Below are 15,328 nucleotides of genomic sequence, written 5' to 3'. Positions count from 1 at the left end.
TGCTACCAAAACTTGGCAATGCAAACCCAATGCAGTATCTTGTATCAAAGAACTCAGAGTACTGCAACTCACATCACTGTTGTCCTTTCCACACTGAAGCCATCAATCTTAGGATCTTAGGGCAATGGAAGGGTGAGCGTAAAACCAGGGAAAGAGTCAAACACTAGAAAGTTAGTTTATGTGTCATTTTTGCCTGCATGGAATTTGAGCTGCAATCACTAGTATGGAACTAAACTTCTAATAAATCTTGGATTAAAGGAAAAAAAAAAAAGAAAATACTTCTTTTAAGGTATGTTTGCCCATATTAAAAGTGTAACATCTTGTTTGGAGTTCAAGCAAACTACATTGTAATTTGGTTGCAACAAACTGCTAATTACCCTTTCATAAATAAAAGCATGGCATTTTCTACTCCCATTAATTAAGGCAAAGTCTTTTTCCTGAATCTGAAGGTATCTGGATTGCAGTGATCCCTAGTTGTGATCATAAGTTTTAAGATGAACATAAAATCCTATGAAGCATCTTTAGGTATGGTAATTGTGCATTTCTTGAGGATCTTTGATTTCCCACATAAGCTTTGCAAACTTGCAATTCATTGATTGTATTCAATAAACATCTTTGGCTTGGTTAATTCAAGGAGCAATTTTCTAGCCCAGGTGGTTCTTATTTATGCTATTTTAGCTTCTGCTTAGATTTGTACAAATGTAGAAACATTTACTGGTCTCTGACCTCTTAGTTTTCTGGCAGGGAATTTAAGTATAGATCACTAGTTGTTGGTCACAGTCTTCACTGTCTGATGCCTCAGTTTTGGCAATTACCACTTCAGTGTTAATCTTTTTCCTAAACTTTTTTTTTCTCTAAAGAATTTCTCTTTTTTCTTCATTTAACCTTCATGTCAGTATTAGGGTTTTTTCAATAGTGGTTGTCTTATTATCACATTCTTCTGCTAATTAGTCTTTTTTTTTCCTTTTCACCTCTCTAAACAAAAAGATGATCTAGGTATGGTTTAGTACCTCCTAGCTATTAAGATTTTGTTGCATTTCAGTTTGAAAAGCGTCAGGAAATAAAGCACTGAAGGACCTTTTTTCCCAAGATAGTACTGTATGTACACAATTCTCTGCTCTAGTTCACCAAAGTAACAATGAAAATTTTAATGATTAATCAAGTATAGAAAAATAATTGTTGTCACTTGTATCTCCAGTAATTTTCTCCTGTAGGCAATGTTTTTTCTAATGCCTGCATTTCATAATGGGGTCTCTGTGGCTGACTGCAGGTGTTGTACACCCACTGTCTTTGCACTGCTATGTGAGCTCTCTTCAGGTACTCACCACTTCTATCTTCTTTATTCTTCTTCCCTTCTTCCTGGAGTGAGAATAACTGGTTTAAAATAAGAGTCAAGGAATATCTTAGGTCTTTTAGCTTCATTCTGTACTCTACTGAATCTGTTTCCAATGCCTCATCCATTATCAAATTCTTTCTCTTTTTTTTTTTCCTTTTTTTTTTTATTTTTCTTGTTCCACTGATGGGCCATTGGACCTGAAAGTTTTTTTAACTCCAAACCCAGTACCCCCAGTAAATGAGTTCACTGTTACTTATACTACAGTCAGTGTGGTAGACAACATTTTTATTTTTTCATTTATGTCCAGATTAAAAATTAATAGGTTTGCATTTGTCAAACTGCATGCTCATTAATTTTCTTCTGTAACATTGCCCACTGATCTTATGAATAATGCCTGTGTAGAGCAGCCCTGTGATTATCGTCTTTGTCTAGTCTCTGCACTATGCTTTTCTTTGTAAATTCTTGCAAGATATGAAATCCATTGCAATTCTCATATTGTTCCTCAAGTACCCATTGTTTCTTTTCGTAGCTGTATTTGTTTCATTGCAGGAAGTTCTTTGTATTCTATTCATTAAATTTATCTCTGAGATCTACACAATCCCTACTGCAAGTTTCTTTTCTATTATTCTTTGATATCCTTTATTTCAGTGTTATGAGGACACTTTTGATTCACCAGTCTGGACTGTGTAACTTTTCTGTGCAAACTCCATTTCTTTCAACTTTATTCTAGTCTTTTTATGCAAGCATTTTGGCCAGGCTTCCAGACAGAAAGCAGTTCTCTGTCAATACACATCCATTTAAAATGTTAAGACTCCTCTCACATCCAGTGATAATTCATCATTTTTCTTGGTCTTTATGTTCCTGTCACTCACATACTTCACTTTTGCAGAGGCTGGTACTCCTAATATTTCTGCTATAGAGTTTTATAACTCATTTTCCCTGCTTTAGTCAACTGGAAATTATAAAACACAGTAGATGTTTCAAAACACCTGTTATCCTTAGGAGGGAGTGGGTTATATAGCCATGCATCATGTTGAGGGTGGATGGACTTCAGCACTGTGTGACAGACACTCTAAGAATGAGAGGAAGACGAGAGAATGAAGGGAATGAAGGAAGCCTGAAGTACATTGTATGGGGGGAGTTGAGTTCTGTCACTCTTGAGAAATGAAGGGAATTGACGTGCAGAATGGAGTGGAAGAGGATCAGGTCAGGATGAGGGGCAATTGTTTCTGGAGGGTGATACATGTTTTCTCTGCTGTGCTCAGCCCACACTGAAGTAAATCATTGTCACTGTGAACTAAGAACCATGCTATGAACCTGAGAGTCAGTACTAAGAGCAATTGCCATCACTAACCTAGAAGCCCAAGGAATCTGTTCCTTTCCTTTTAGAATTGATCAAGTCCCAAGTTTGTTGTTTTTCTGCCCTAAGATCCAGTTCCTGAGACTCAACTGCATTTTGATTCAGTGAATCCATCAGGCTTTAGATGCACATCACCTTCCACCGTGACTCATTTCATGTCTACATGAGTAAGCTTAAGCAGTTATCATTTCTGTGCTTGGGCTGTGAGGGAACAACTCAGTTGCTGGGTGGACACTGGCCAAGGCTGTGCAAGCTGAACAGGGTCTAGAAAACTGCTGGGCATGATGTAGGGAATTGTAGAATGTAAAAAGCTATGAGAATCTGCCGAAAGTTACAGACAGCACCATGGGGAATACCTGAACCTCAGAGGTGATTAAAGGAGAGTTATATGAGAAACAGCCAAAGTCCACAAGTAATTGCACTGGTGCATTAGAGGCCACTAGGGCCTTGGAAGGCCATTAGCACCCAGATACCTAGTAAAGAACACCATGAAAAATAGATTTATGATGATCTCACTTACTCTGCCTTAATGTACCAGGTGCTGGAAAATCTCATAATCCATTTCAGTCCTTACCAATCCTACATGGGGTGTTATTCATTAGTGTTTTCATTTGACTCAGGAGCATAGTTTGGAGGAGAGCCTCCTGATCATTCCCAATTCCCATTATTTAAAGTGAGCAGAGCTCACAGGGTTTTAACTGGATTCCTCTCCTGTGAAACTAAATCAAAGTTGGGCTCCAGAAAGGCTCTCTGGCTTCTAATGGGAACTCAGTTATTGCAACCAGAGTACAACTAGCAGGTTGCAAACCCCACTGCTGTGCTACCTGAGGGGCAGTACTGCCATCCTAAATGGAAGCAGTGTGCATATTGGGTCCACGGCACTGACCATTTTGCTGTGCAGTTGGGATGTGCTGCTTGCTAATGAAGATCTGCAAAGGTGTTATCCATCTTCCTGGGCTCCTGGGAGGGCCTGTCCATCTGTACTGCCCTTGGAAAGCTGTATTAGTTGCCAGTAGGTATCACCTGCCGTACCAGCGAGTGTCTCCCCAGCTGTGTGAGCCATGTCTGTTGCTTGCTTGTTAGATGCCTGATACCCTACATAGGATTAAATGTGAGGCTACATTCAGTCCCCAAATACTCAGTCATATTCCCTGGCTTTGGGAAAGAAAGTACAGTGCTCACATGGTCTGTGAGTTCCCACTCATCCATAGTTTCCCTTAATTAAAGTTTCTTTGTCTCTGTACATACACTTGCAATAAAAGGAGCATTATTGTGATATTTTACCCTATGATGGGAGGAGATACTGTGTTAAAATTCAGTCTTGAACCCCATGCGTTCCACAAGAAGAAACCTCACCAGGTATCCTCACAGAGAAATGTGTAGTATCTCACAACCTCAGCCTGTGGTTCCCAACAGCTTTGGAAATAAGCTCCAAGTAGTGACAGAAAGCATCTGCTGAACTGAAGAGGCAGGTCATAAAATGATGTGTTGTAAGAAAACCTGAGTTTGTTCAGGAACAAAAAGAGAAACATAATTACCATTGTTACCACTGAAGAGGCATATTCCCGGTATGCCTTATAAGATCATGTTGCTGATGTCTTAGCTGTACAGAATCCTCATCAAAACAATGAGCCAAATATTATTCTTTTGCTTTTTCTACATCTGAAAAAAAAGGTCCAATTTCTAAATTCCATGTTTATTGATAGTCTTTTCCTGAAAGATAACTTTGGGGCTTTTTGGCATTTGTTGTTTTTTTGTTGTTTTTTTTTTTTTTCCCTCAGAATCTTAAAAAAACAACAGGGAAGAAGCTTCCAGCAATCACTAGGATGTATCTTTATAACTATTAAAACTTAATTCTGCTGAAAACTCTATACCAAATTTTTCTAGAAGTAATCAAATATGTGACTTTTTTTTCCAGAAAACTGAAAACAACTCATGATGGACTTTTATATTATGCTATGGTTGTTATGGACATTTCAATGAGATTTCAGTGATAAGCTAAAATGCCAAAAATAATTTAACTATAAAAATAAAAATACTGAGACAATTACGTCTTATCTTAATTTTTCTAGTTTCAGTTGCAAACAAATACGTCAATTTTCAAATTTAAAAATAAAATTATAGTTCACATTTATTGAGTTATGATTTTATCCTAATCTCCAAAATGTTGACTTAGCATGGAGCCAGACCTAGTGCTGTGGAGCTGCAGGATGTAGCCTTTGTATATTCTCTGGAAAATCAAGAAGTCCTTGAGGCTGGATCTTCTAACACAGATAAAAAGACTTGAATACTTATTGTTAGGAGCATAGCATTTTGCAAATGGTTTTGGTAGCAAGCAGTGGTGTAAATTAGTCAATGCTAAAATAGGTGAAGTTAATGCAGAATTAAATAAGCTACATCAGTAAGAATTGTAATCTGTTGTTACAGTTTTTATATCTGAACTAAATGTTCATAAACTATTATTTTAGTGTATACTAAAAAGCTGTAACCTCTTTGCCATTTTCAAGCAAATTAGTTTACTTCTTTTTCTGTGATAATGTTTTCTTTATATACATATTTTCTTCTAAATTACATTTCTCAAAATATTTTTGAAGACTGAGAGTTCAACTCATCATTTCTTTAGCATTACTTATGTCTATCTTGTGTAGTAATGGACTGGCTTTTTCATTATGTTGTCATAGCCAGTGCCATTAACATGATCACTACTCTGTGTCTTTGATTTTTATGGAGCAGTAACTACTATGAATGTATTTTGCAATTTACATTTGCTATCTCAAAACTTTGTGTAAGAAAGTGGATTGACATTTCAGAACATTACCATGAAGTAGGATTATTAGGCTTATTTTATAGCTAGAAAATTGGGACCCAAAGATGGTTGAGCTATATCTAGGTGTGGTGATTTACCATCTGAGCTGCACACCACATTGCATAGGTACCCTGACTTGGAACTGGGGCTGAAACTCGGACATCACCGAGTACTGAGAGTGGCTCAGGGGCCCTCGGCATAAGAAGCACATGGATCTGTCAGAGCAAGTCCAGAGGAGAGCCATGAAGATGATCAGTGCTGGAGCCCTTCTGCTATGAAGAGAATTTGGGGTGCTCAGCCTGGAGAAGAGAAGGCTCAGGGTAAATTTATGGCAGCTTTCAACTACAGAAAGAGGGCAAGAAAGCCAGAGAGAGACTTTGTGAAAAGGTGCATAGTGATGGGACATGGGGTAGTGGCTTTAAACTGAATGAGAGTAAGTTTTAGGTTAAAAATTAGGAAAAGGTTCTTCACTGTGAGTATGGTGAGACACTGGAGCAGTTTGACCAGAGAAACTGTGGATGCCCCATCCCTGAGAGTGTTTAGGGCCAGGCTGGATGGGGCCCTGGGCAACCTGATTTAGTGGAAGGTGTGTGTTCCTGGCAGGGGCACTGGAACTACATAGTCTTTAGTAGTTCACACCCTTCACACCCAAACTGTCCTGTGATTCTCTGTGTCAAATAAAAGTACTAGGGCATATTTTTCTTTGGTGATACTAAAATGTACAGGCTGCTGATATTTGTTGAAGAACCTAAAGAGTTTACTAAACAATAGTGTTCCAAAACGGATAGATGCATCTTTATTTTGGGTTTTTTTGTTGTTAAGAGCTAAGATTCAGACAGATGAATGCAGCTTTTCTGTTATGGCTTTAATATGTCAGTTCTTCCTTCTGATGTATTTAGCATTTTTTCACTGTGCTGATTAAAATCTGGTTTAGATTATAATTATGCTGGTTTTATCATTCCAACACTCAAAACTGATTTTTAAATCTTTAAGTGGCTTGAACTAGACTTTTTTTTTTTTAACGGATTTAAAAGTCTGCTTACAGTATGTCCTTCTGTCGTGTTGTCTGTGAATGCTAAATCACTGCAAAATTAGTAGATTTCCAGTTTTAAAAACTAAATCCACCCTTTCTTCATAGGAAGAAGAGCTAAGGAAAAGTGGAGAAGCCAAATACGCACACTTGAGTGATGAGCTCCACGTATTAATTGAAGTGTTTGCTCCACCTGGGGAGGCGTATTCTCGTATGAGTCATGCCTTGGAAGAAATTAAAAAATTCCTGGTTCCTGTAAGTCACTTATAACATTCTTCTTGACAGGTTATGGTTTTGTTGCATTGAGTTTGTTCCTTTTTTAGACTAAGGAAAAAATACCTTCACCATGTTCTGTTGAAGTTTTGTCTTTCATTCTTTTGTCCCAGGAGATGCCAAAAAGGTCATAAAGTGTCACAGTTGATGCCCTGATATATTTTCTAGCTATTTTATTATTTCCATTTGTCAATGTCTTTTGCTTTCCTTTCTTCTTTTCTGGAGGAACTGGTAGATTACTTTTGTTTTCTGATTGCAGACATTAGTCATTTGTATGAGAATGCACTGTCAAGATTTTTTGAATATTTAAGTCTGTAAAAACATTTTAATACATGTAACAATTCACCTAAATATCTTACTAATGAAGTTAATGAATTTCTTGTGCAACAAACAGCAAGAGCAAAACATAAGACATTTCTGTTCACCTTATGACTCAGACCACAGTTTGGCAATTTTCCATCAGCTAGGAGAGTGCAGAAATGTACTCTAAAGCTGTGAACTTTTTCAATTTGATTTATACTAAATATATCACTTTCTGAAATATTTACCTTCATGACTATTGATTTTTCTTAAATTCTCTGAAAATTATTTTTTACACATTTGTAAGTGCGTTCCATGCTATTTTCATACTTAAATTTGTCTTAGAATTGAAGCATATGCATACCAAATATTAAGTGAAGTAGTACTAGAATTACATGAGTTGTTTTCTGAGGTCTCTCCTGAGATTTCTTAGTGCTCTAAAAATGTTCAGAACTTATAACTCTTAAAAAGAATAGGATGAGAGCTTGTTTCTATTTTTGATTGAAAAAAATGAAGTGTATGTTGAGGTCTCTTGATAATAATGGAAGGATTCAAAGAGTGCCTTTTTTTTATGAGTAATAGGAAGCCAAGATAAGAGATGAGGCACCTTCAGGTGAGGCATATGAATACTTGCATGGCAGAATTTCAGCACCTTTCTTGCTTTGGGCTTCTTGATGTGGGAAAAGGAGAATATGTTACAAGTAAAATATTGAAATAGACTATTTAAATGCTAATGTTTTAAGAGCAAATAATTCATTTTTTTAAGAACACTAAGTAGCTTAAGATTGTTAAAAATAAACATCTGAATATTTCTCTTAAATAAAAAAGTTTGTTGGCATCGATTGCCCATAAATGAGCTACATTTTAAACAAGTTAAATCTGTCTTTCTGATTTTTCCGTCTGATCTCCTTATGCTTCCAGTTTGGGATCACTGGTAATAAAATACCATTTAGAATTCCTTGAAATAACTGTGAGACAAGAAAGCATTTTCTTTTCCATGATTTCTGAGTTTATGTTCAACATAAAACTCAAGGGACAAATTAGGTCAATTTTGTAATGCTGGCAGCACATTTTGGCTGCAAGCTAATGATGAAGATCTGCCAAGCCATTACACTGGAAGAAAATTTATCATTAAGTTACATGTTCCTGAAAAGTCTGGTGTGTTATAGCTTAAAATGATAACAGGGTCAATTACAAAATTTGCCAGTAACAGGGTCAATTACAAAATTTGCCGGTCTTTGTAATTTTGATAACCCTATTTCCAGTTGTTCATGACTTTCCAGAACTTGTTTATTTCTGTAAGAGGTTTCTGTTTAAAGTTACCTTCTTATGTTCTTTTCATTCTGGAAGAGAGCTCCTGCATTCTAGCATGGTGCAATGAAGATGGCACCTGGATTTTTAACATCCATCACTGTGTTCTATTCAGCCTGGGTGAATAAGGGAGAGAGACCAGTGTGTTTTGGGAGTAGTATTAAAATTTGTTGTAATATTCAGATCTGTGCAAGCATGTATTTTGTGTGACACATTATTTATTTGTAAGGATTATATGTGTTTTTCAGCACAGGTATAATAGCTACACTGGAGGAAATATAAAAATGGGTTCTTTGTTACGACATTTTGAACACAGTAGACAGTGGCCATAAAAGACCCTGTCATAGAAGGCAGGGTCACCGAATTTGTCAGGCATGATTTGCCCATAGTGAAGCCTAGTTCGCTGTCACCATTCACCTCCTCATTTCACATGTGTCTTTGCAAAACTTCCAGGAGGATAAGTTTCCATGATTTTTCTGACCTGAAAGAGCTGTAGTTTCCTGTGTCCTCCTTATTTCTCTTTTTGTAACTGGGGGCTATTTTTCCCCTTTTCCAGTCAGTGGGAGCTTCAGTGGGCTGACATGATTTCTCACATACGACGGGTTGTGGCTTAGCCACTTCCTCAACCCATTCCCTCAGCATGAGCAGATGCATCTCGTCAGGTCCCATGGACTTGTGCACCTTCATGTCCTTTAGATATTCTTGAGCCTGATCCTCTCCTATAGTGGCAATTCTTCATTCCCTCCACCTTTGCCTTCTGTGACCTGGGCAGTGTGGCTGGAGCACTTGTCTGTGAAGACCAAGGCAAAGAAGTCTCTGATGACCTCAGCCTTCTCCCTGTCCTGGATAGCCAGGTCTCCTGGTTTGCTCTGGAGAGGACCCACATTTTCCCTAGTCTTCCCTTTATCACTGACATACTTTTCCTGTTGCCTTGGCCAATTTTAATTCTGTCTAGGCTTCCTAACATGCTCCCTGGCTGCTTGGATAATTTCTGTATTCCTTCCAGGCTACCTGTTCCTGTGTCCACCCTCTGTTAGCTTCCTTTTTGAGTTTATCCAGGAGCTCCCTGTTCATCCATATAAGCCTCCTGTCATTTTTGCCTGACTTCCTCTTCATTGTGATGCTCATTCTTGAGCTTGGCAGAGGTGATCCTTGAAAACTAACCAGCCTTTTTGTGCCCCTCTTCCCTCCAGGGAATCATAATCACTCCAAACAAGTAAAAATTGTACTTTATGACCTGTTTATTAGTTCTATCCCCTCTGCTTCATTTCAGATTTACAAAGCAATTATTAACTGACTGGCTGCAACATGTTTCAAGGGTTTTTCACTGAGAAAGATTGTACTAGATAATTTCTTTTTTGTTCCCTATTTGCAGCATCTCTTGAGTTTGTTTTATGATGCTTTGTTGTTTATAAGACTTAATTTATTGCAGCAATGAATATTGGGATTGCATGACAAGGATAAAACAGTAGAATAGAACAGTTTTATTTATACCAAATCAAGGATGTAATAAACTATTCAAATGAGTTTTCACATTGCTTATGAATTTTCTGAAGATTACATGAAATATTGCCCTTAGAAATTACACTGATAATGTCGGTGAAATGGAATAATGTTTTTATACCTTCTTCAGAAGTTTTAATGAGACTGAATTTTAAGATGAATGCCCAGAAAACATAGTAATAGAAAAGAGATAGATGTAGAATGGGAGTGAGAAAAAAAAATTGAACATTTATTGACTGAAGCAAAGTTTTCATTAACAACTACTTTTGATTTAAATGTGATTACTTCTTTTTTACCTTCAACCTTACTCAATAACAGGTATCCATATTTTTGATAGTGAAGATTTTGCCTCCAAGCTGGAGTTAGAAACCACTGTCTGTCCCACAAGTTAACACATTTCATAGCTGCAGCTCGATCTCAGTTGGTACCTTGGGCTCCTTCCAGCAGGCATTTCAGTGCATGACTGAATCCCAGTGTCTGCAGCTCTTGGCAGCTGACACATTTCCAAAGCCAAGCTGCTTCCTTTGCTGTCTGCAGCTTCCATTTTGCAAATGGTTTGAGGTCTGTGTGGGTGCTGCCAGCACAACGTTGCTAACTGCTTGATAAGATTTATTCTGTAAGTGACTGCTAGTTCTTTGGTAGGTTTTATGCAAAATTAAGTCTTTGTGGGGTGTCATATCCAATTACTAGCTAGATACTGTGCTCCATTTTGGGTTGATGTTTACTTAGTATGAAAACTTGCATATAATTGAAAAATGGCAAATCAAAAGAGCCATGATTAAGTAGGTAGGATTAATCTCAGGGTCTTGAAAAACAACTGTCTGCTCCATTATTTTTTGTCAACGTAGTAAAAAATGAAAACCAGAACGTGTTCCCCAAGTCAAGGTTTTATATTAGCAATCACATTTGGAACTGATGCTAACATAATGGAAATTATCCAGTATTAGCTATGTGGAAAATACAAACAATAGGGATGCCTGGGAGGAGGACATGTTTTTCAGATTCCCCTTTGAGGCCAACACAGATTTGATAAAATCCGTAGGTATCTGACAGCCAAGTACTTCTGATCCTAAACTGCCAGGGACCTAGGTCTGTGTGAGGAGCCTAAGGCTGATGTTAGATCTCAGTGCCTCAGAATGGGATGTAGGGTCCACAAACTAGAAGGGGAGACGGGAGCAGAGGGAGGGAAGGAGAGCCTAGAAGCTTTTCAAGCTTTAAAATCTGCTAATTTTTAAAGGTTCGTGACTATTAAATGCAGTCAAGTTTTTTCACTATCACTGACCAATGAAATTCTGCATCACTCCTGTTATATAGGATTGTATAATTTTGATTTATATCCAAACATATAAATATATTTTCTGAACAAGCTCTTAATTCCCATGTCACAAGGAGCTATACTGTCCTTAGGAGTTCTGTGCTTTCTCACACAGGCAGTCTTTTTTCTGATTCCCATTTTTATCCCTTTAAGCAAAGCATTTTTATTTGACATGATTTGCATCCCTTGGGAGAATGAGAGAAGCAGATACTGATCATTCATTTTATGTGTGAGTGCTCTGTAATAGGGAGCTATTATGTAGAGGGCAGATTGCAGCTGCGGTTACATGACCACTTTAAAAAGATTGTTTACAACTGTGCGGTCAGATGATCAGAAATTGAACCAATTACCACTTTAAAAACTGCTGTCCAATATATTTGCATACATTATCCTAGCCACTTGTATCTGCTTTAAATTGAGGCTTATTGGCCCCACTCAAGGGCTGGGAATAAACACATGGTCATGTAATGCAGTCCAGTTGATGGGCAATGTCTGGTGATCATCCGCCGGTACAGTTTTCTGTGGGCGTTTATCAGATCAGATCAGATCAGATTCTGCTATTAGAAATCACTGTGGTGAGGCAACAGGTGAATGCAGACTTTTATGTTCTTTTTAATTCAGGCTACAATGTCTTCCAGACTTCCTTGTAAGTGCCTAAATATCTTACTGACGGTTTAGCTTCAATCCTTTTATCTCACCTTGCTCTATACCATTGATTAAAAGAATTTTCTTACCAATCATTTAAGAATATTATCTGTTCTCATTGATCCAGCTAATTAAAGTGAAAAATCACTAAGGAAGAAGAGCCTTTCAGTGAAATCAAAGTTTACTAATTTCACACTGGAAGTTATTGATGCAGAGCTATTTATGAAAAAAATGAGATCTATGGGAAATTGAAAACAAACTTTGAGGCCAGTTTGTTTCAGTGGGAACAATTAAAACACCTTAAGGTAGGGTTTAGTTCATTGAAGGTCTTTCTCTATCTAATATTGCAAAAAGAAATTATTTTACCTCAAACATACATTTACTGTATGTGTAGGAACTCCTATCTAGTACAGACCAAAGTTACAAATAATCTGTTTACATACAGCACATGTAACAATTCTGTCAGTTTTAGGTATATGACATTTATTTTGCACTTTTTTTATTAGCCATCTGAATTTCTTCTGTGCTACAGTGTAATGTATCTCTATTTACATACCATTTCATACTCCATGGTTTTGTAATCTTATGTTTGTTTCTAAATAAGCTATAGTGTGGGTGGGGACATGCCAGTCTTTTTTTCCTGTTTCAAAAAACTTCAACAGGCAAAATATTTCCCTAAATATGATGCTGAGCAGCAGCAGAGCTGCATCTCTTAAACTCATCTTTTATGCCTGTCAAAGTAAATAATTTACATTTGCACATTCTTCAAAAATACTTGCAATAATAAATAATTAGTACAATAATTATTTTAAAATTGTGCTAAGGAAAAATTTTGGCAGCTGTTTTAGCTGTGCTGGGTTCTGTTTTTCCCAGAGTGCAACGTCTCTGGCAATTTCACACACAAGTTTTGATAATCAAGGAAATATAATCCAGAGATTCTGTCAAGGCTTAAAATGTCATAGCACTTTAGCTCTTCACAGCCTTTTTTCCTAAACACTGCTTAACACTTCAAATTATTATCAATACGTTCAAACATCAGTGTACTCAAGAGAGTCATCACAACTTGTGGACTGTGGTTCTGGACTTTTCACAGATGCTGAAGTTTTTCCTAATAATGAATACTGGCTGATTGAGCAGCACTTGTGTTGTTTAAACCACTTATTTTAAGCTTCATGAAAATAATAATAAATCTTCCCTTCAAAGTGAATGTTCAGGGTGGAAAGGTGCATCAAAATTGTTTCAATTTTTCAATTGAAAACTAAACTCCATTATTTTTCAACTAACTGATTTTTTTAATATAGTTATTGCTATACAGTATAGACTACTGGTTCTTTCTGCTGTAAAGCTATAAAATGGATAGCAATACAAAGAGCACATAATTAATCAAATGTCTTCATATCTCTGTCATGAAGAGGGGTGATGTCTTGACATGCCAGACTAACAGTATCTTTTTCCTAGGCTTAGCTTCCTGCTGCTTCAAAGCAATTTAGATACTTTGCCACATCTTGTGTGGTTTAAGGGTTTGATACTCCCACTATGAGTGGATTAAGACCTCTTTAGATATTCCAAGACTTATTCAGTTTCTGAAAGCAATTCCTTGGTGATCTTTTTCTGACGCACGAAGGAATCAATATAAGAGGCTCAGCCTTAGTGTCAGAGCCAGCCCTTTCAGATGAACCAGAGACATGAACCTGAGCAGGGATTTCGCACTGACCATTAAACTGAGATGCTCTTGAGATGTGGCTGTAGTTTAAAGAGATACTTACAACTTGCTTGGTGAGTCTGTATTCATCAGCAATTATGGGCTTGTCTTGCTCCCTCCTTTTCTTAGGGCAGGTTTTCCACCAGTGGCAGATCAGAAGAAATTATTTCAGTGCAGGTGATAAAATTCATACTGAAAAATTTTGAATCCCACAGTATTGTTACTGGTTTCTTAATTGCTGGTCTGTAAAATGTAGCAAGAAATTTGCTGTGGTATTGCACATTAGACTGTTCACCTTAGCAAGACCACCTGCACATGTGGCATTTCATTTAAAGTTCTCTGTGTGAGTACAAATTTGGTTAATCAACAATAAAGGTAGTTTGTTTGACCCAGTGAAGAGTCTGCAGCTTTATGATTTGATAATAAAATTCCATGTGGCTCTGTATAAAAGAAGGCATGGAAAGTATATTTAAAATAAGCTGTTTGCATGCAAGGAATTACTTTGTAATTATGATGAAAAAAAATGTGAAAGATGCTGTTAAGTGTTCCCATCACATATATTATTAATATCTTATTTTCCCCCCCAGACATCAATATGAGAAAAGAAAAGGACTATATCTGGTTAAAAAATAAGACTGAAAGCAAGGAAATATGAGTTATTTATTTTGGCTCTTTCTAGGAATTGGTTATTGGCTTAACCAGGTTACTTTAATTTGCAGGTTACTTGTCTCTATGTTTCACATATATCAGCAAAGTGACAATGGGATTTTTAAGGTTTAATTCATTTGTGAAAGTCCACTTAAATAAATAAAAATGTTTGTGCTGTCATTCACATTGAAAACCACACTGCAGATCCTACAGTGTGTTGGGGGTTGTTTTGATTTTCTTTCTTTATTTTTGAAAACAAAAGGAAGAAAAAAGGTTCTGGTAGTATTAGTAATTTTTTTTAATGTAGCAAAAGTCAGTATAGTCAATTCTGAGGATGTTGAATTATGATTACTTAGGAAAACATGAAAGAAAATAAAAAATGCAGAGTAATCTTACCTCGGTTGTGTTCTTTCAGCTTCCAGCAGCCAAAAATTCAATGTTTTCAAGGCTGGATCCAAGACCATCTTGCCTTATACCCTGTGGTAGCTTTTACTTCTCTTCCCTGAGTTTGTCAAAAGCTTTTTTTTTTGAACCTTAGTTAAGCTTTAGGCCTCAGAAAAACTTAAGATTGCAATGAGTTTGACAGTTCAGTTACACACTGAGTGTAAAAAGAAACACTATTGTTCCTATTGTTCGTTTTAAAGCAGTTTCTTAAGAGTTTTTAAGTGAACTTCATCTTCATGCATGGTTAAAAGCAGAAGATAATTTCACACCCATCCTCTACTCCTATGTTGTTCTGGATTTCTTTCTTTTCTAGCTCTCAACTTTTATTGCAAAGAAGCAGAAGTAGCTCTGGTTTTCCATTACTTAATTCTGACTATCTTTCTCTCTCATCCTTAGCTTACCTCTTTTATTTTTCGGTTGGGCTGGGATGGCCAGGATGGCAGAGCGTGGCTCATCTTGGTAGTCAAGAAGAAGTCCAAATACGGAATGAATCTGCTGTTGTTTTGTGGCTCAGTCTCAGGGCTTTTTCTAGTGCTATCCACCATTCATCCTGCTTGCACTGATTTGGTGGTTTTTTTAATGGCATTTGTAAAAAATCCAGGGCATCTTTCTTGAATGATAATAACTAATAAGGAGCTATTTACTTTCAGTATTT

At 36.9% G+C, this 15,328-nt stretch overlaps 1 protein-coding gene across 2 annotated transcripts in view; it reads left to right on the top strand.

Moving 5' to 3' along the window:
- KHDRBS2 (KH RNA binding domain containing, signal transduction associated 2) overlaps positions 1 to 15,328 on the top strand; it is a 324,652-nt gene that overhangs the window by 146,210 nt on the left and 163,114 nt on the right. For both annotated transcript variants that reach the window (XR_005256157.1, XM_038130241.1), the window contains exon 4: positions 6,641 to 6,787. Coding sequence is in view for 1 of the 2 variants with exons in the window: in XM_038130241.1 (XP_037986169.1) it covers positions 6,641 to 6,787 (147 nt within the window). In the remaining variant the exon portion in view is untranslated. The remainder of the gene's footprint in view (positions 1 to 6,640; positions 6,788 to 15,328) is intronic.

Source organism: Motacilla alba, chromosome 3 (genome assembly GCF_015832195.1).
Source record: "Motacilla alba alba isolate MOTALB_02 chromosome 3, Motacilla_alba_V1.0_pri, whole genome shotgun sequence".
Classification (NCBI taxonomy): domain Eukaryota; kingdom Metazoa; phylum Chordata; class Aves; order Passeriformes; family Motacillidae; genus Motacilla; species Motacilla alba.
The sequence above is the reverse complement of the archived record's forward strand: the minus strand, read 5'-3'. Positions and strand labels throughout refer to the sequence as shown.